An 18,839-nucleotide genomic window follows, 5' to 3' on the forward strand; every position below is an offset into this window, starting at 1 on the left:
TATCTTTTAGAGACATCTTTAAAATCTAAGCTACTGTTCTTGGGGCACTGCAAATGACCCTTTCCTGACCGCAGAGGTGGGGAACAGTGACCAAGATTTTCAGCAAAGAACTGAGGACTTGAGAGGAGTAGCCTTCAAGTAAAGTCACTCTGCTACCAGACACAAGTTCCCACCACACACCGAACTCACCTAGATGTCCCCAGACCACATCCAAGTATGATAAGGACAGAGGGCTCTCTGTAGCTTTGAGAGCACCCCCCTATGGCCAAGTGCCTTCTACCTGTTCTTTCTGGATTGATACTGCCACATAAGAGGGCCTCTAACCAATCCCGGGGTGTAGCCACAGCTGACACAAGACCTTTTTTCTAAGACATCCCTGGTCACAGGCCTCCTGTAACAAACTCACATCCCAGCCCTGGGATGGAGGTGGTCGGAAAAGACTTTATGCAACAAGCCCCGGGCCACAGCTTTAAGGACCCAGAAACACCACCCCCACCCCCCACCCCCGCCGCCCATTGATTAATGCAGAAGAACTAGGATGTCAAACTTCTCCCCAAGCCTCGGCCTCAGAGATGTGTCCCTCAGTTAACACCTGGTGCTGGAGAAAGATGGGCCTGCCCTGGAGCCATATCCATGGTCAAACAGATAGCCACCCCTCTCCTTTCAAACAGCCGAATATCTGACCCTTGGAATCTGTGAAGAGATGTCTATCTTGTTCACAAATATTCCTACCCTCCATACCTGGGCCCATGCCATGAGGTGCTCCCCTCCCTACAACAAGCACATCTGCTTAGCTGCTTGGTTCTTCAGATTTGGGGAGATACCTACCTAACTTATTCCTTAGTTCTTCCCAAAGATGCCAGAAAGATTATGAGGCATGGCCAAGAGGACCTTTTCCCAAATATGCCTGACACTGACTCCTTTATAATGTTCCCCATCTCAGACTCCTAGTTCTACATCCTTCTGATTTGAGGTCACAGAAAGAAAGTGCAAGGAGCACCCCCTACCCACAATCAGTATACTAAGGGCTCGGCCACACTCCAGTGACAGCACCTCTGGCCCATGTAGATCTGGGGGGTCAAGGGCGGCAGAATTGCAGGGGGGGCTGGGTGGACTCCTTTCCTTTCCTTTTCCTCCTCCCCCCTCTTCGTTCCAAATTGGGGGCCGGGCCAGGCAGTTCTGATTGGCTGGGGGCCGGGCTGCTGGCTCCCCCTCTCCGAGAAGCAGGGTTCCTCCCATCGGGATGGTATAAAAGGGGCCCAGGCCAGTCGTCTGAGCAGACGGGAGTTTCTCCTCCGGGACAGAGCAGGAGGCACGCGGAGTGAGGCCACGCATGAGCCGAAGCTAACCCCCCACCCCAGCCGCAAAGAGTCTACATGTCTAGGGTCTAGACATGTTCAGCTTTGTGGACCTCCGGCTCCTGCTCCTCTTAGGGGCCACTGCCCTCCTGACGCATGGCCAAGAAGACAGTAAGTTCCAAACTCTGGGGAGTTTACGGCTTCTTGATTTCGCGTTCTGCTTAGGGGTCCTAGCAATTAGGACATAAACGGAAGCGCAGAGTGCTCCAGGGTCAGGGATGGGAAGGTGATGGAGAGGAACTGGGGAGAGGTCACCCTGGTGAGCAGATGAGGGCGAGCAGTTCTCAGAAGTGGAGCCCTGGTTGAGATGGCACAGCAGGAAATTTCAAGTACCCATCTGTAGCACAACAGGAAAAGTGGGAGTCTGGGCACGGGTTGGGGCAGAGTACGTCGAAGATGAAATAAGACCTCTGGAATAGAGATTCGGAGCTCAAGATGTAAAAGCTACCCAAAAGGCTGCGGGATGATTCATAAGGAAAGATTGTTTGCCCTCTCTGCAGGCTAGACAGTGTTGCTGGGGCCTCCGGGGTGCTGGGCTCTGGGGGAGGGGAGGGGACGCTCGGAGAGGGCGGGTTGTTGGATGAGAAAGTTTGGCTAGGACTTGACTGGGTGCGGTCCCTGTGCCTCCTGCTGGTCAACCTTGAGCATTACGAGTTCTGGTTACTGCACTTTACAGCGCGCGGGCTGAAGGGGGAAAACCTGGGTTATTTGCTGGGCATGGACCCTCATCTCCAGACTAGGAAAATTAAAGCAGGGACAGATGGGGTAACTCTGGTCTTTGAAAGAAGTGACCCAAGCGGAGTAAAATTGATTCCGTCCCGTGCATTGCTTAGTGTTGCCCGCCACCTAGTGGTTGCCTTGATCCGGTACCAGAGCGGTGGGCGTGGTTAACTAATCATTACTGTTCGTAGGCTTGAGTTCTTTGGCTAGGGAGAGATCCCGAAGCACTATGGCTTTGAAGGACCCGGCTTGTCTAGATAGCAAGCTTTTAAGATTCCTGGGAGCTGGGAATTAGGATGTATCTAACTTTAGAGATACATTTTATTACTCTGGACAGGGTTCCACTGAAATCAGCCACTTCACATTTTAGCCCCGCCCATTCCATCCCACCTGCCCAGGGAAAGGAGGTGGGACCAGGGCAGGAAGTCCCCTTCTCTCCTAGCACCCCCGCCTCCTGTCTCCGAGCAAACCACGTCCCACGAGCCCCCACCTACTGTGTAGGAGCCCTCCTACTCTCCTTCAGGAGGCCTTTTATTTTATTTGGTTCTCGCGCGCGCGTGGGTTGAAGTTGAGTTTGGAAGCAACCCCAGTCTAAAGCTTTGTTTAAATTCCTAAGAACTGGGAAGTTATAGCCCTGGCCAGGTGCCCTGGTGCTGTCACTGAACGCCGATAAGGAGCAGCCCTGCATTTAAGGATTTGAGGGAAGAAAATAGGGAATGAGGGGAAAGATGAGGAAAGTGGAAAAATCTACGTGCGCCTCTTAGACAGGGCAAAGGGTAAAAAAAGGCTGGGATCCCTGGTGCCCCGAGGTAAGTAAGGTCTCAGAGAAGCTCACATCCTGTGTCTCTTCCCATTTGTGCAGTCCCTGGAGTCAGCTGCATACACAATGGCCTAAGGGTTCCTAATGGTGAGACGTGGAAACCCGAAGTATGTTTGATCTGTATCTGCTACAATGGCACGGCCGTGTGCGATGACGTGCTATGCAACGAAGACTTGGACTGTCCCAACCCCCAAACACGGGAGGGCGAGTGCTGTGCTTTCTGCCCAGAAGAATATGGTACGGTTCTGGTCCTAGGGTTAAGGGAAGGCGGAGTCCCTCCTTTGCCTGTGTCTTGAAAGCCTATAGCACCCACGCACCTGAGCAAGTTTACTTCTAACCGCACATTTTTCTTCCCAGTATCACCAAACACAGAAGTCATAGGAGTCGAGGTAATAGTCTGCTACCTACTTTTGCCCACCCGTCCATGACCCCCACTGTCCTCCAATAAACTTTACCTTTCTTTGGTTCTCTAACCGACCTCTTGTTTCTTCACTCTCAACCCCACAGGGACCCAAAGGAGACCCTGGCCCCCAAGGCCCAAGGGTAAGCATCATATTCTAAGTGAGCTGGGAAACTGGAGGGGGCGTGGCTCTGATCTGTGCTCATAGCAGCCCCCTCCCTCTCTTGGTGCAGGGACCCGCTGGCCCCCCTGGACAAGATGGCATCCCTGGACAGCCTGGACTTCCTGGTCCTCCTGGTCCTCCTGGTCCCCCCGGAACCCCTGGCCTTGGAGGAGTGAGTAGATCTTGGAGACCCCAGACCTGTGTGACTCCCTGTTTTGTTTATCTGTTTGTTCATTTGCCTGTTTGTTTTTCTTGGCTTTTGGTTTTGTCAGACACAACTTTATATTTTTAAGTAACCATAAACTTACAGAAAAGTTGCAATGGTGCACAGAACTTCTTCTATTCACCCCTCAACACAACTGCTTGGCCACTTTCTGAGCACCCAGCTCCCTCTGCCTCTGTGTGTCCTGGACCATTTGAGACATAAGTTGTCAAGAACATGCTCATGCCTTATGCTCTGAAATGCGTTTCCTAAGAGCAAGTGCATACTCCTATGATTTAATGTTGATCTAACACTATTGCCTGATATACAATCCCACTTTTAGATTTCACCAAAGCCTCCCAAAATGTCCTTTATAGCATCCCCCCCTTCCTGTCCAAGACCACCAACTGCATTCCACTGTCTCATTCCTTAGGTTCCCGAGAATATAGACTCTTTCTGAGACTCTTTGTCATCCTTGACTTGGCAAGGTTTTTAACAGTCTGGCTGTTGGGCAGAGGCCATTACTTTATAGATTCTTGTGCAGTTTGGGGTTGTCTGGTTAGATCAAGTTCAGTCAAGGTGTCTGGTACAGGGATATCTTACAGTCTGTATTGCTGCCTCTCTTAGGTACTTCTGGAAGTCTGTGTCTGTTTCTTCCACTACTGCCAGTGCCTCCTGGCTTTTAATTTACCATCCAGAGTCCAATTTCTCACGCGCTCTCTCTTGTTTTTCTAGAACTTTGCTTCCCAGATGTCCTACGGTTACGATGAGAAATCAGCTGGAGTTTCCGTGCCTGGCCCCATGGTGAGCCACCAGGGGGAGCAGTGGGGCATAAAGGAGAGGGGCCCAGGAGAGGCCAATGATGGCCTGCAAGGGAGTGGATACAAATAGCTGGGGAAGTAAAGGCCACCTTTGGAACTTCAGATCTAGCAAAGATGCCGGACAGACAACGGTGGTACCCACAGGAAGCAGTAGAAACAGATCTCTGACACACTGCTTGTACGTATAGATATCACAAGCCCCTCTTTTTCCTTCTGTAGGGTCCTTCTGGTCCTCGTGGTCTCCCTGGCCCACCTGGTGCACCTGTACGTATCTGAGGGTCTTTCATGTATCACTTTGGGCATGGGCTGTTGGGGAGAAAGATGGGGATGAGGAAAGAAGGCTGGTAGACATCGCTTGTAAGAGGGGCCCAGAAGGAACCTGCTTTTCTGAGCCTACCCTTCTCTCGTGTTCTTCAGGGTCCTCAAGGTTTCCAAGGCCCCCCTGGTGAACCTGGCGAGCCTGGCGCTTCAGTAAGTTAGTCCTCCATGCAGAGGACTTCCTCTCCACAAATTCTTCTGTGGACAGTCACCCATACCGAGTGAGGAGTGGCTTGTCGCCTCCTGGTTCTAGTCTCTCACCTTGACGTCCTGTTTCTCTTGTCTCCTCTAGGGTCCAATGGGTCCCCGTGGTCCCCCTGGCCCTCCTGGCAAAAACGGAGATGATGTAAGTACCCCTGGGGGAAAGACACTGTGGAATCATGAGGCCTTCTCTGTGTGGGTCCTGAAATCCTCCCAGCAGAGTCTCGCCACCAATAACCAGGGGAAGAAAACTCAAGTTGGCCCTTTTAAGTCATCTTTTCACTGAATAGAGGGTTCTAGGTAGCCTCCATTTTCACCTGCATCCTCACCCCATCCTCACCCCCATTTCCATCCCTTGGACTAATCCAGGTTTAAGAGCTCTGGGTGAGCAGGTATGGAAACAAATACTGACAGGAATTCCTTTGACGGAACTCGAATGTCACCAAAGGTTTCACTATAGATCCAAACTGAGTTTTAGGTTAGAAGTTAGATTTGGTCCCCTACACCAAATCTACCCTTTAATAACCTCCAATAAACCTGAGCCATTCCACCCTTTCCCAGTATAGGGGATGGGGAGCCATGGCCATAACGACCTTTTCTCTCTCTGCAGGGGGAAGCTGGAAAGCCTGGCCGTCCTGGTGAGCGCGGAGCTCCTGGGCCTCAGGTACACAAGATGGGCCCCAGGGCTTAGTGCACTGGGGATGTGTTTAGGAGCAATATTCACTTTCTTCTGAACATTTTCCAAGTCCTCATTTGCCTTTCTCTCCAGGGTGCTCGTGGATTGCCTGGAACAGCTGGCCTCCCTGGAATGAAGGGACACAGAGTAAGTCTCTTTTAAGTCACTGAAGCTCCCAAAGTCCCAAGCCACCATTTGATCCCCTTCCCTAAGAGATCCTGTTGTGGTAGCTACAGATGCCTTATAGGTCATAGGTTAGATATATGGAAGAACTTCCTTTGCAGGGAGGAAGAAGTCCCAATAAAGAGACTAACTGGGATGATAGGCGAATTGGAGTCTAGTTTAGCTCAGAGACAGGGAGACAGCTGGAGATCTTCCAAAGGTTATTGTCAAATCTGTGTGGGTGTCAAGGTAGTATACCCCCCACACACGGTGTCTGACTTCATCTCCTTTTCCTCATTAAGGGTTTCAGTGGTTTGGATGGTGCCAAAGGAGATGCTGGTCCTGCTGGTCCTAAGGTAAGATACTATTGGGAGGTCCTGAACTACCCACGCCCAACAGTCCTACTATACATGAATACTTCACTCTGTTCTCTGTTCCTAGGGAGAGCCTGGCACTCCTGGTGAAAACGGAGCTCCTGGCCAGATGGTGAGTATGCCATCTTGAGCAATAGGGGGCGCTCCAAGAGGAAGCGGTAGAGTGAAGGGTGGATGGAGGCTGTGGAAGAGGGTCTCTCCAACTCACTCGACCGCCCTTGGTTTCATTACCAGGGTCCCCGAGGCCTGCCTGGTGAGAGAGGTCGCCCTGGACCCCCTGGAAGTGCTGTAAGTACTCCTGGCCGCTTGGATGCCCCTGGTTGGGGTTTCCCAGGGACTAAGGGAACTAACTAAAGCTCAGGGGCCATAATTGAGCTTCCTCTCTCTCTTGCAGGGTGCTCGTGGTAATGATGGTGCTGTTGGTGCAGCTGGGCCCCCTGTAAGTATGGCTTTGACTTTGGGAGTGGGGTGAGGCTTCAGGGTCTGATGTTTCAACATCAGCCGTTAAAATTAGGAGCTCTTAGTCCCTACCTTGTAACTAAACTTCCATCTTATTCACAGGGTCCCACCGGCCCCACTGGCCCTCCTGGCTTCCCTGGTGCAGTTGGTGCTAAGGTGAGAGTCATTCTTTCTTTGAACATGATTGTTCTAGGCCAAGGGCTAGGTGTCACCCCAGATCAGAGAAGCCCAGAGTGGCAAGAGTGAGCCATTCCGCAACACCCTTATCCTGGTGTCCCCTACCTAGCTCTCAAAGTTCTCATCCTTGCTCCCCCACCTTCCAACCCCTGACATTTAGAAGTAATGCTGGGTGCCCCATTCTGATTTCTCCTTTCCTCCAATCCAGGGTGAAGCTGGTCCCCAAGGAGCCCGAGGCTCTGAAGGTCCCCAGGGTGTGCGTGGTGAGCCCGGACCCCCTGGCCCTGCTGGTGCTGCTGGCCCTGCTGTAAGTGTCCGCTGATGCTGACTCCTGTGCTACGTGCCAGTTTCACCATTCTAGGCTGTCACTCACCCTCCTTTCTCTATGTGACAGGGAAACCCTGGTGCTGATGGACAACCTGGTGCTAAAGGTGCCAATGTAAGTCACTAGCAGCCCTCCTCCTCCCATGCTCACCTGCTACTTGCCCCATGCCGTCCACCCTTGAATTACAATGTCTGTCCTGATTCCTGCAGGGTGCTCCTGGTATTGCTGGTGCTCCTGGCTTCCCTGGTGCTCGAGGCCCCTCTGGACCTCAGGGCCCCAGCGGCGCTCCAGGTCCCAAGGGTAACAGCGTAAGTATAAGACTATCCCTTCGGCCCGGTTCAGGCACTAGCTCCAGTGCGCCCCCTTCTGGAGAAACATACAATTGTGAGCCAACAGATCAACTCCAATTCTTATCATCTTTCTTTCCCTACACAGGGTGAACCTGGTGCTCCCGGCAACAAAGGAGACACTGGTGCCAAAGGAGAACCCGTAAGTCGCACATTACCCCTTTTCCTCCTCGGCCCCCAAGACTTGGAAGCTTCACAACAGAGCTCCAGGGAGGAAGGGAGCCCCATGCCTCATACCCAGAAGCCCTGTTGTTAGAGGCCAGCATCGTAGGCTCCTGGGCTTGCGCCCCCTCACCAAGGCCACTCCCTCTCTGCCTACTCCAGGGCCCTGCTGGAGTTCAAGGTCCCCCTGGCCCTGCTGGAGAAGAAGGAAAACGAGGAGCCCGTGGTGAGCCTGGACCTACCGGCCTGCCCGGACCTCCTGGTGAGCGTGTAAGTGACCCCACCCCCACCTCCCATGTCTCTTCTTTGCTCTTAGTGCTTGCCCAGTGCTGCGCTGGTGATTGAGCTCACTGGCCTTTTTTCTTCTCTCTGCAGGGTGGACCTGGTAGCCGTGGTTTCCCTGGTGCTGATGGTGTTGCTGGCCCCAAGGTAATCTCTCCCTGGTAGAGAAGCTCACTTCTCAGCTGCCGGACATCACCTCACCCTGACAGTACTGTTTACACCTACCCAGATCCATCCACAACCACGCTCCCTGCCACCTGGGCCCACGTCTGGGTCTCCCTCCTCATGTTTGGCCTCTCTTTGGCATTCCTAAAAATTCCCCTCAAAGTCCCAGACCCTCTCCCAGCATGAATAGGATGAGAATCCATGGTGATGAGGCTAAGGCTGTGACCCTGATGTATCTGGGACTTCTCTCCACTCAGGGTCCTGCTGGTGAACGTGGTGCTCCTGGCCCTGCTGGTCCCAAAGGTTCTCCCGGAGAAGCTGGTCGCCCTGGTGAAGCTGGTCTCCCTGGTGCCAAGGTGAGAAGATCCTCTATCTTGCATGGGACTTGGAGCAGCCTGTAGCTGGTGCACCAGACTCCCTCTCTCATCCCCCTCATCCCCTTGTCATTCCCCTCCTCCTGCCCTCATTCATGCTCTCTTGCCTCTCCTTAGGGTCTCACTGGCAGTCCTGGCAGCCCTGGTCCTGATGGCAAAACTGGTCCCCCTGTAAGTATGCCTGTTCTCTCATGACTCACCCCTACCCTCCTCTGTGCCTACCTTAGTCCTTACAACTCTTGTGCCTCCCATCCTCAGGGTCCCGCTGGTCAAGATGGTCGCCCTGGACCCGCAGGTCCTCCTGGAGCCCGTGGCCAGGCTGGTGTGATGGGGTTCCCTGGACCTAAGGGTACTGCTGTAAGTATTCAGGGGGGAGCACTGCAGAACCAGGAGCAGGCATACTAACTCACTTGCTGTGTGACCTCTGGCCCTTTCCGGACCCATTAGTGAAATAAGAGACTGTTGGATCCATGATCATCGCTTTGCCCTTGATAAATAAGTATTGTTGCTAGGCAGGATTCCCTGAACACACAGATAAGATGGCTCTTTTATGTGATAGTCACATCCAAGTTTGGTAAGGAGAGGAGAGCCTTGAGTTGACCACCATTCACAGTTCAGGTCACTGAAGGTGTGTAGCAAGGGGAAGGAAGGGGAAAGAGTGACCAGGAAGGAGCCTTGGGCATCTGCTTTGGGTGCAGGGAGAAAGGCCAAGCATTAGATGCCAGCAAAACCTTCCCCAGGGCCTGAAGCTTGTCAACCTCTTTCAGTCTTCCTGAACAGAAAGCCCCCTGGGAACACTCACTCTAATGAAAGGTCCTCGACTGTAACGGTCTCATCTTCTGACCCTTAATCTTTCTTCCCTTTCTACACAGGGAGAACCTGGAAAGGCTGGAGAGCGAGGTGTCCCCGGACCTCCTGGTGCTGTTGTAAGTATCTCTTTTGAGTCTCTGTCACCTTTCTGCCCCTGCCTGTGACATAGACCATTCTCATGTGGCAGGAGTCTGCAGCCACTGTGAGAACATCGGAAGTAGCTAGTGGGCTCTGCTGTGTCCCAGAGGTCCAGTCCCTACCTGCTGCTGTCCTCTGCCACACTGAATTGTCACCTTCTCCCCACAGGGTCCTGCTGGCAAAGATGGAGAAGCCGGAGCTCAGGGAGCCCCCGGCCCTGCTGTAAGTATCCCTGTCTTCAAGCCCTGGGGAGCAAGAAAGATGGGACCTTGCCTCTCTTCTCCTTGGACTATTCATGACCACTGCCTCTTCTCTATGACAGGGTCCTGCTGGTGAGAGAGGTGAACAAGGTCCTGCTGGTTCCCCCGGATTCCAGGTAAGGAAGGCTTCATGACTTAGGTTTGTAGGGAAGAGTGCAGACCGCTCCTTTGTTAACTGTTAAAGATTCTAAATTCTTCCTCTCCTCCCCTCCACTTCCCACCTTACAGGGTCTTCCTGGTCCTGCTGGTCCTCCTGGTGAAGCAGGCAAGCCTGGTGAACAGGTAAGAGGTAGCAACTGGCCACAAAGTGAGAGCATTCAAAAACTACAAAGAAAAAGACCACCCACTACCCGTAGCTGATCAGGAAGCCTCCAGCTAGAGGGACAGGGGTAAAACACCAGGGGAGGACTTTGGATACACCAAACATGTGCGAGCACCCACCGCATATGATCTCGCAGTGACTGTGTGGCTTCTTTATACGAACGCCTGGAATAGTTCTGATTTTACCTCAAGCCTTCCCATTGTGATGAGGAATTTCAGTTCTGAGCTAAGAATGTATTCCTCTGGGCTCAGGAGGACCAGCTCCTACAAAGAGGAGCAGAGGCTTTATCTCAGGGGAAGGTTGGGCTCACTGCCATTTCTCCTTTTACCCTCAGGGTGTTCCCGGAGACCTTGGTGCCCCTGGACCCTCTGGCGCAAGAGTAAGTGTGCCCTCTCGAACCACTTCCGTTTTAATGTCCTGAGCTTGGTCCTGTCAGAGCATCATATGCCCTTTCCTTCCTTTCTAGGGCGAGAGAGGTTTCCCTGGTGAGCGTGGTGTACAAGGTCCCCCAGGTCCTGCTGGTCCCCGAGGAAACAATGGTGCCCCCGGCAATGACGGTGCCAAGGTGAGGTCATCGTGGAAAGGACATGATGGTTGTGATCCAGGCCATAGCCCTTGGGTACAAGACCAGAATGGGGGGGGGGAGGCCCCAAAGTCGGGTCTGTGAGTTCATTCTTCTGGTTAGAACCTGTGATCTGAGATCCTAAGTGAGCTCATGGCTCTGAGACATTTCTGGGACTCACTAATCTTGTTTACCAAACAGGGTGATACTGGTGCCCCCGGAGCTCCCGGTAGCCAGGGTGCCCCTGGTCTTCAAGGAATGCCTGGTGAACGTGGTGCAGCTGGTCTTCCAGGTCCTAAGGGTGACAGAGTAAGTCATCCTTTCGTTCTCAGGAGCCCTCGATGGTTCTCATTTATCTCTTTGTTTTGCTGGTTAGTCTAATATCTAGTATCAAGCTCTTCTAATATGTTACCATGGGGATGAAAGTTGGAGCATCTCCCTGAGGTTCCTTTATTGAGCACTCTGCAGAATTCAGGGACCTCTTAACCCAGGTTCCACCTGGGTCCCCAGGTAGGCACCTTTAACCCCTGAAAGAATGTTGTATCCTTGGCAGAACTGAGGAGAGCCTCTTAGATACATTCGCAAAATGCTGTAGCTCAACTCCTGGCCCTAGTCTGTAAGTCTCAAATTTTTTCCTTGTTTTTAGGGTGATGCTGGTCCCAAAGGTACTGATGGAACTCCTGGCAAAGATGGCCCCCGTGGTCTGACTGGTCCCATTGGTCCTCCTGGCCCTGCTGGTGCCCCCGGTGACAAGGTTAGTGGCTGCCTCTCTACCTTATTTCTTGACACAAAGCTTCCACAACAAGTTCAGGTGGGACTCTGCAGAGCAGGCAGGTCCTGCCATCTGAAGCTGGTGACCCAGGAAGTTCAAGAGACCAGAAGGGAGGGGCGGTGTCAGTGGTTCATCTCCCAGGAGAGTTCAAAGTTCCCGTCTCTCCCTCATAGGGTGAAACTGGTCCCAGTGGTCCTGCTGGCCCCACCGGAGCCCGTGGTGCCCCCGTAAGTACAGAAGACCTTAAGACGATCTCTGTTCAGCCCTTCTCTCCTACCTGCTTTCTGCCTTCACCCCAAACCCCCACCCCAAACTTCATCCCTTTACTCCTTCATCCCTTTTCTTCTCTAATGTTAAGAAAATTTCTCCAAAGTGTTTTTCTTCTTCTAGGGAGACCGTGGTGAGCCTGGTCCCCCTGGTCCTGCTGGCTTCGCCGGCCCCCCTGTGAGTATCAAGACCCTCTTCATTTTCTGTCCCCAGCTGAGACATGAGGCATGGGACCTTGGGTGACTGAATGGGGACAGAAGTGTCACGCTGAGTCAGGGGAGAAGGGTGGGGAGGTACTGGTTGTCTCCAAGTGTCTCGACATCTCCAAGTCCTTATCTGTGGCCCCTCCTCTAGCCTAGAGGCCCTCTGCTCCCAGACTGCCTCATCCACTCTTCCATTGTTCATTCTCACACCTGCCTAGGGTGCTGATGGCCAACCTGGTGCGAAAGGTGAACCTGGTGATACTGGTGTAAAAGGTGACGCTGGTCCTCCTGGCCCTGCTGGTCCTGCTGGACCCCCTGGCCCCATTGTAAGTGTTTCATCCTCTGCACCATAAACTTTTGGTAGCCTTGGACTTGGGGCTAGCCTGGGTCTCATATCTTGACAATCTTTTACAGGGTAACGTTGGTGCTCCTGGACCCAAGGGTTCTCGTGGTGCTGCTGGTCCCCCTGTGAGTACCATTCAAAGTCGAGACTCCCCAAGGGCAGAGATTGGAGGAGATCAGGCCAGGTAACAAGTGACTGTTCACTTCTAACCACCCAGTGTTCTCTCCTACCAGGGTGCTACTGGTTTCCCTGGTGCTGCTGGTCGTGTTGGTCCCCCTGGTCCCTCTGTGAGTATCTGTAGTTCTGGAATGGAGATGGGGATGTCAGAACAGCAGGACTGACTGAGGCATGCCACTGGGATGCTATGGAAGTCTAGACTCTGACAGTCCCTCTTGTGCCCATCTAGGGAAATGCTGGACCTCCTGGCCCTCCTGGTCCCGCTGGTAAAGAAGGAGGCAAAGGTCCCCGTGGTGAGACTGGTCCCGCTGGACGTCCTGGTGAAGTTGGTCCCCCAGGTCCCCCTGGCCCTGCTGGTGAGAAAGGATCTCCTGGTGCTGATGGACCTGCTGTAAGTGCTAACTCAAATCTCTGTATTTCTGGAGAGATCCAGAGTTGTGTATGTTTCCTGTGCCTCTGTGAGCCCATCTCACCCCTGTCTGCCTCCCATAGGGCTCTCCTGGTACCCCTGGACCTCAGGGTATTGCTGGACAACGTGGTGTGGTCGGTCTTCCCGGTCAGAGAGGAGAAAGAGGTTTCCCTGGTCTTCCCGGCCCCTCTGTGAGTGTTTCTTCATCTTGGGGACTCCAAGAAGAACCATCCTAGGACTTGGTTACTAGAAGGGACAGGGTAGCAGTGGTAGAGACAAGGAGAGCAAATGTGATAGAAATGCTCACTGTAGCCGGGTGGTGGTGGCGAATACATTGAATCCTAACACTAAGGATGCAGAGGTAGGTGAATTTCTGAGTTCAAGACCAGCCTGATCTTCATAGCGAGCGAGTTCCAGGACAGCCAGGGCTACACAGAGAAACCCTGTCTTGAAAACCAAACTAAACAAACACACAAAAAAAGGTCTCATGGCTTAAGCCACCGCATCTGACCTCCAGCCTTACTCTTCTTTAGGGTGAACCCGGCAAACAAGGGCCTTCTGGATCAAGTGGTGAACGTGGTCCCCCTGGCCCCATGGGTCCCCCTGGATTGGCTGGCCCCCCTGGTGAATCTGGTCGTGAGGTAAGCAGCCTTCACCCCTTAGCCAGTACCCATGCAGGACCACTGGTTCTGTGCCTGACCTCTTTCCTGGAGTGGACTCTCATTTCTCCCCCTCCCTCTACAGGGATCCCCTGGTGCTGAAGGCTCCCCTGGAAGAGATGGTGCTCCTGGTGCCAAGGTAAAAGATCATGCCATACATCAGGCTGGACTCTGATTTGCCCTGGTCCTCCCCAGACTGGACACTTTATATGAGGCTGACCCCATGATTTTTACTCTCTGTTCCCAGGGTGACCGTGGTGAGACTGGCCCCGCTGGCCCCCCTGGTGCCCCTGGTGCTCCTGGTGCTCCCGGCCCTGTTGGCCCTGCTGGCAAGAGTGGTGATCGTGGTGAGACTGTAAGTTGCTAGGCTCAGACCAAACCTCTTCTTTAGGCATGCTCAAAGGCCTGAAAATGGATAAATGACCTCACTCAGGCTGGGGAAAAAGGGGGTCTTGGGATGTGTCTGTGCCTTTCACCTCCCTGAAAAAACAGTCAGAACTTGGCCTTCGTTTAGGCAGGACTCCATCTTTCCCAAGGCCTGGGGCTTGCCCCAGCTTATCACATGAAGCCTGGCTCTGGGAAGGTTTAACTGGGAATCAGGAGAGGTGGCCACAGCAGAAGCTGTGGGTTGGGAGTAGTCTGGCCAAGGGGAAGTTCATACTGCAGCCCTCAACCTTGGCCTCCTCTAAACTCACTATTTCCCCTCCAGGGTCCTGCTGGTCCTGCTGGTCCCATCGGCCCTGCTGGTTCCCGTGGCCCTGCTGTAAGTGTCCCATGCCAACTTCATGCCCTCTGAACATTGGCCTAGCTGTGGACAGAGTTCCATTCAACACTCGACATGAACTTGCACCTGACATCCTGCCTCCTCCTCTCTTTTAGGGACCCCAAGGCCCCCGTGGTGACAAGGGTGAGACAGGCGAACAAGGTGACAGAGGCATAAAGGGTCATCGTGGCTTCTCTGGTCTCCAAGGTCCTCCTGGCTCTCCTGTGAGTATACCCAACTTTCAGGCCCTGGCTACCATCGGGACCTTTTCCACCTTATCCTGGTGCAGACTACAGAGTGGGGCAGGGCACCTGCCTCAGTGTCTACTCTAGGTAGACATTCTGATTCCTTCCTAGTGAGGGTGAGGGTCAGGGGAGAGAGAGAGACAGCAAGCTTAAGGAAGGATTATGGGAGTGGTCTCAATTTCTAGAATGAGAGGACAAGTTATCGACACTGCCCCTGAACTGCTTTTCTCTGTTCTTCAGGGTTCTCCTGGTGAACAAGGTCCCTCTGGAGCCTCTGGTCCTGCAGGTCCCCGGGTAAGTTGTACCTTCAGTTACTTCTTCCTGGGTCCCTCCCTGTCCGGTTACTTTCAGGAATCCCTCTGTTCCCCAGAAAAGAGTTCAGAGGCCAGACGGTGGGTGGGGAGGAAAGGAATCTTGTTCTTTTAGAGCCTTTGACCTTCCCATCCCTGCCCCTTGCAAGCCTAGCCATGGGAACTAATTAAGGACACCCTTTGAGACAGAAGCAGACACTGGGCAAAGCCAGCAGTGGTGGGGGGGGTGGGTAGTGGGAAATGCTTCTAAGCCAGAGTTGGGGCTGCCTTGGGTTTCTAGCCACTTTTTCTAACCATCTCTCTATCCCCAGGGTCCCCCTGGCTCTGCTGGTTCTCCTGGCAAAGATGGACTCAATGGTCTCCCCGGTCCCATTGGTCCCCCTGGTCCTCGAGGTCGCACTGGTGATAGCGGTCCTGCTGTACGTAGCCCCACATCCTCTGCCTCATGACCCTCCCCCAACAAGGCTTGAGTAGCAGTAAACCTTGATCTCATTTCTCTACACAGGGTCCCCCCGGCCCTCCTGGACCCCCTGGCCCTCCTGGCCCTCCCAGCGGCGGTTATGACTTCAGCTTCCTGCCTCAACCACCTCAAGAGAAGGCTAGTGATGGTGGCCGCTACTACCGGGCCGACGACGCCAACGTGGTCCGTGACCGTGACCTTGAGGTGGACACCACTCTCAAGAGCCTGAGCCAGCAGATTGAGAACATCCGCAGCCCCGAAGGCAGCCGCAAGAACCCCGCCCGCACATGCCGTGACCTCAAGATGTGCCACTCTGACTGGAAGAGCGGTAAGGACCCAGCTGCCTCCCCTCCCCCACCCCGTCCTCTTCCGCCCGCCACCCAGTGTTTGTATGCATCCCGCTTTCCATGTGGTGCCCGCTGCCTACTTCTCCTGACTCCGCATTGCCCTGCCCACTTCAGGAGAGTACTGGATCGACCCTAACCAAGGCTGCAACCTGGACGCCATCAAGGTCTACTGCGACATGGAGACAGGTCAGACCTGTGTGTTCCCCACTCAGCCCTCTGTGCCTCAGAAGAACTGGTACATCAGCCCGAACCCCAAGGAAAAGAAGCATGTCTGGTTTGGAGAGAGCATGACCGATGGATTCCAGGTACGTGAACTGAAAGCACAGGAAGCCCCGGAGTGGATTTAATATGTGCTTAGTGGAAGGGCAGATACAAATCTAGGAGACAGGAATCCTAGGTAGGAAAGCCAGAGACTAGACGGTCCATGTGATCGCTCAATCTCCCCTCTCTCTGGCCTCTGCAGTTCGAGTACGGAAGCGAAGGTTCCGACCCTGCCGACGTGGCCATCCAGCTGACCTTCCTGCGCCTGATGTCCACCGAGGCCTCCCAGAACATCACTTATCACTGCAAGAACAGCGTAGCCTACATGGACCAGCAGACTGGCAACCTCAAGAAGTCCCTGCTCCTCCAGGGCTCCAACGAGATCGAGCTCAGGGGCGAAGGCAACAGTCGATTCACCTACAGCACCCTTGTGGATGGCTGCACGGTGAGTCCCCCACCTCTTTGAGCATCTGCTTTAGCCTCCTGGCAGATCAGAAAGGGCCTCACTCCATCCTTGCCCTTGCTAATGACCCTCTCCCGCTGTCTTCATTCACTCCAGAGTCACACCGGAACTTGGGGCAAGACAGTCATCGAATACAAAACCACCAAGACCTCCCGCCTGCCCATCATCGATGTGGCTCCTTTGGACATTGGTGCTCCAGACCAGGAATTCGGAATAGACATTGGCCCTGCCTGCTTCGTGTAAACTCTCTCCACCCCAATCTGGTTCCCTCCCACCCAACCCACTTTTCCCTAACCCCAGAAACAGACAAACAACCCAAACTCAATTTCCCCAAAAGCCAAAAAACGGGAGACAATTTCACATGGACTTTGGAAAACATTTTTTTTCCTTTGCATTCATCTCTCAAACTTAGTTTTTATTTTTGACCAACTGAACGTGACCAAAATCCAAAAGTGCATTCAACCTTACCAAAAAGAAAAAAAAAAAAAAAAAAGAATAAATAAATAACTTTTTAAAAAAGGAAGCTTGGTCCTCTTGCTTGAAGACCTATGTGGGCATAAGTCCCTTTCTGCCCACTGGGCTTATGATACCCCAAATGCTGCCTTTTCTGCTCCTTTCTCCATCCCCTCTTGGGGCCTCTCCTCCATTGCTCCCCAAATTTAAGTCTCCCCAAAGACACAGGAAATAATGCATTGTCAGCAAGCAAAGGCAATGTTGAAGCATCCTACCAGCCCCCCCAACCCCCAGCCTACTTCCCTACCCAGCACCCTCAAATCCTGCCGGGACATGGGGTTCTTGGACTGTTGAAGGAGCCTAACCATCTGGGATCTCCATGGCCTCTACAACAAATCCCCCCACTTTGTTTTCCGAGGGCCTGTGCTGGGGGTGCCCCCTGCCCCTGGCAGGGGTTTGGAGCCAGGCAGGGTCACTGCAGACTGGAAACATCGGACATGCATGTGCAGGCTGGGTGGGAGAGACTGTTCTATTCCTTGTGTAATTGTGTTGCTGAAAGACTACCTCGTTCTTGTCTTTGTGTGTCACCGGGGCAACTGTGTGGGGGCGGAGATGGGGGCAGGGTGGCAGCGAGCCCAGTTTGGTATCAACGGTGCTACATCTCTGGGAAGGGGTGGGGTGGGAAGGAATTTCTGGTGCTATAGAAGCTGAGATGTTCCCTAGGCCAGCAAATGTTCCTTTTGTTTAAAGTATTTTTTTATTCTTTTTTTTTTTTTTAATGGATAGGGACTTGTGTGAATTTTTTTTTCCTGACGGTGCTATTTAACAAGGGAGGAGAGAGTGCTAACTCCAGCCTGCTCACTCTCCCCTCCCCTCTCCACTCTTTTAGCTCCTGGGCCTATCTGATCTCTCTCTCTCTCTTCTGAAACCCTCCCCTCTTGCGGCTGCTCTCCACCCTCAGCCTCTCTCTGTCTGTCCCGCAGCAGGGTTTCAGAGCACCACTTTCCAAAGCACAAAGCAGTTTTACCCAGGGTGGGAGGAAACAAGAGACTCTGTACCTATTTTGTATGTGTATAATAATTTGAGATGTTTTTAATTATTTTGATTGCTGGAATAAAGCATGTGGAAATGACCCAACGCATGTGCAGTGGCCTCTGAATTTCCTTCCTGGGACTTGGGAAGTTGGGGATCCAAGGAGAGGGCTCTGGATGGGGGGGTGTCTTGCCTTCTACCCTGCCCTTTCTCTCACTCCCCCAATTCTTATCCAGATGCTGCTGCCTTCCTCTTGCCTGTCTTATGCCTGAGACCTTTTTCGTGCCTCTTTTACCTTTTCCTCTTTCAAGTCCTCTTTGCACATCCCCAAGTCCCTGTCCTCGCCAGAGTTCAGTACCAGGCACTCAGCATCAGGAGTATACTCACACACACTTCGAATCCCAGACTACCCAGATTGCCTTCCATCCTAACTGTACCACTTTTCCTTGCTGCAGACCTGAGGCCTGAGGAGGTGTTGCCCATGGGTCTTGGGAGGCTCGTGGGCTCCCGAAGGGATCCAAGCAGAGGGAACAGGGACTGAGTCATTGGAGGGATCAAGTTTCTCCCTGGTCAAACATGGAGGGGTAGCTGGCCTCTCCCCACCTCTTGCCCAAAGGAACAAGTAATTTGGTATAGAAGGGGGGTCTTCGGAGGCTGGGGTGCCACCAGGAGGATAAAAATGTTCTGGGGTCACTCTTGCTGTCATCAGAGGGAGGTGCTCAGCCCTCAAGGGAACCTCCTGGGGGCTCTTAGAGAATGTGGTGAAGGAACTTGCAGTGTGTCACATGAAAGGAGAGGACCCCACACCACAGAAGTGCATGGGCCCCTCCTGGTCTTTAGTGTGCCCAGACAGCATGCTGGTTCAGTGCAGGGGATGGGGAATCATCCTACCCTCTTCCTGACTCTTCTTTCCTTTCCCTTTATCTCTACAACGGTTTACTTCTTCTTCCTCCTTTTCCCTCCCTCCCTCCCTCCATCTCTCCTCCCCTCCCTCTTTCCCTCCCTTCCTCTGAGGATCTGAGACACTAGAAGGAAGGTAACTGGCTGTCCCCCACATCTCAGAGAATGAGGACATA

General features: G+C 53.2%; 1 protein-coding gene across 1 annotated transcript; it reads left to right on the forward strand.

The window, feature by feature from the left end:
* Positions 1 to 1,292: 1,292 nt before the first annotated feature.
* Positions 1,293 to 17,827, forward strand: COL1A1 (collagen type I alpha 1 chain). Its single transcript, XM_080923576.1, has 51 exons — positions 1,293 to 1,469; positions 2,941 to 3,135; positions 3,256 to 3,287; positions 3,406 to 3,441; positions 3,532 to 3,633; positions 4,399 to 4,467; positions 4,704 to 4,748; positions 4,902 to 4,955; positions 5,095 to 5,148; positions 5,614 to 5,667; positions 5,773 to 5,826; positions 6,144 to 6,197; positions 6,283 to 6,327; positions 6,450 to 6,503; positions 6,610 to 6,654; positions 6,777 to 6,830; positions 7,060 to 7,158; positions 7,246 to 7,290; positions 7,386 to 7,484; positions 7,612 to 7,665; positions 7,848 to 7,955; positions 8,061 to 8,114; positions 8,390 to 8,488; positions 8,624 to 8,677; positions 8,765 to 8,863; positions 9,379 to 9,432; positions 9,623 to 9,676; positions 9,777 to 9,830; positions 9,943 to 9,996; positions 10,371 to 10,415; positions 10,503 to 10,601; positions 10,800 to 10,907; positions 11,245 to 11,352; positions 11,544 to 11,597; positions 11,761 to 11,814; positions 12,059 to 12,166; positions 12,255 to 12,308; positions 12,417 to 12,470; positions 12,590 to 12,751; positions 12,853 to 12,960; positions 13,303 to 13,410; positions 13,514 to 13,567; positions 13,676 to 13,783; positions 14,138 to 14,191; positions 14,308 to 14,415; positions 14,677 to 14,730; positions 15,059 to 15,166; positions 15,253 to 15,535; positions 15,669 to 15,859; positions 16,018 to 16,260; positions 16,375 to 17,827. The coding sequence occupies exons 1-51, from the start codon at positions 1,394 to 1,396 to the stop codon at positions 16,519 to 16,521; spliced, it is 4,362 nt and encodes a 1,453-aa protein (XP_080779702.1). The 5' UTR covers positions 1,293 to 1,393; the 3' UTR covers positions 16,522 to 17,827.
* The last annotated feature ends 1,012 nt before the right edge of the window (positions 17,828 to 18,839 follow it).

This window comes from Micromys minutus (genome assembly GCF_963924665.1).
Source record: "Micromys minutus genome assembly, chromosome: 10".
Lineage (NCBI taxonomy): Eukaryota > Metazoa > Chordata > Mammalia > Rodentia > Muridae > Micromys > Micromys minutus.

Bases quoted from the DNA above. Each gene is read 5' to 3' on its own strand.
- COL1A1 (XM_080923576.1), top strand. From the start codon at position 1,394: ATGTTCAGCTTTGTGGACCTCCGGCTCCTGCTCCTCTTAGGGGCCACT. The intron at 5,668-5,772 runs GTACACAAGATG...CTTTCTCTCCAG, and splicing joins GCGGAGCTCCTGGGCCTCAG to GGTGCTCGTGGATTGCCTGG. The intron at 15,536-15,668 runs GTAAGGACCCAG...TGCCCACTTCAG, and splicing joins CCACTCTGACTGGAAGAGCG to GAGAGTACTGGATCGACCCT.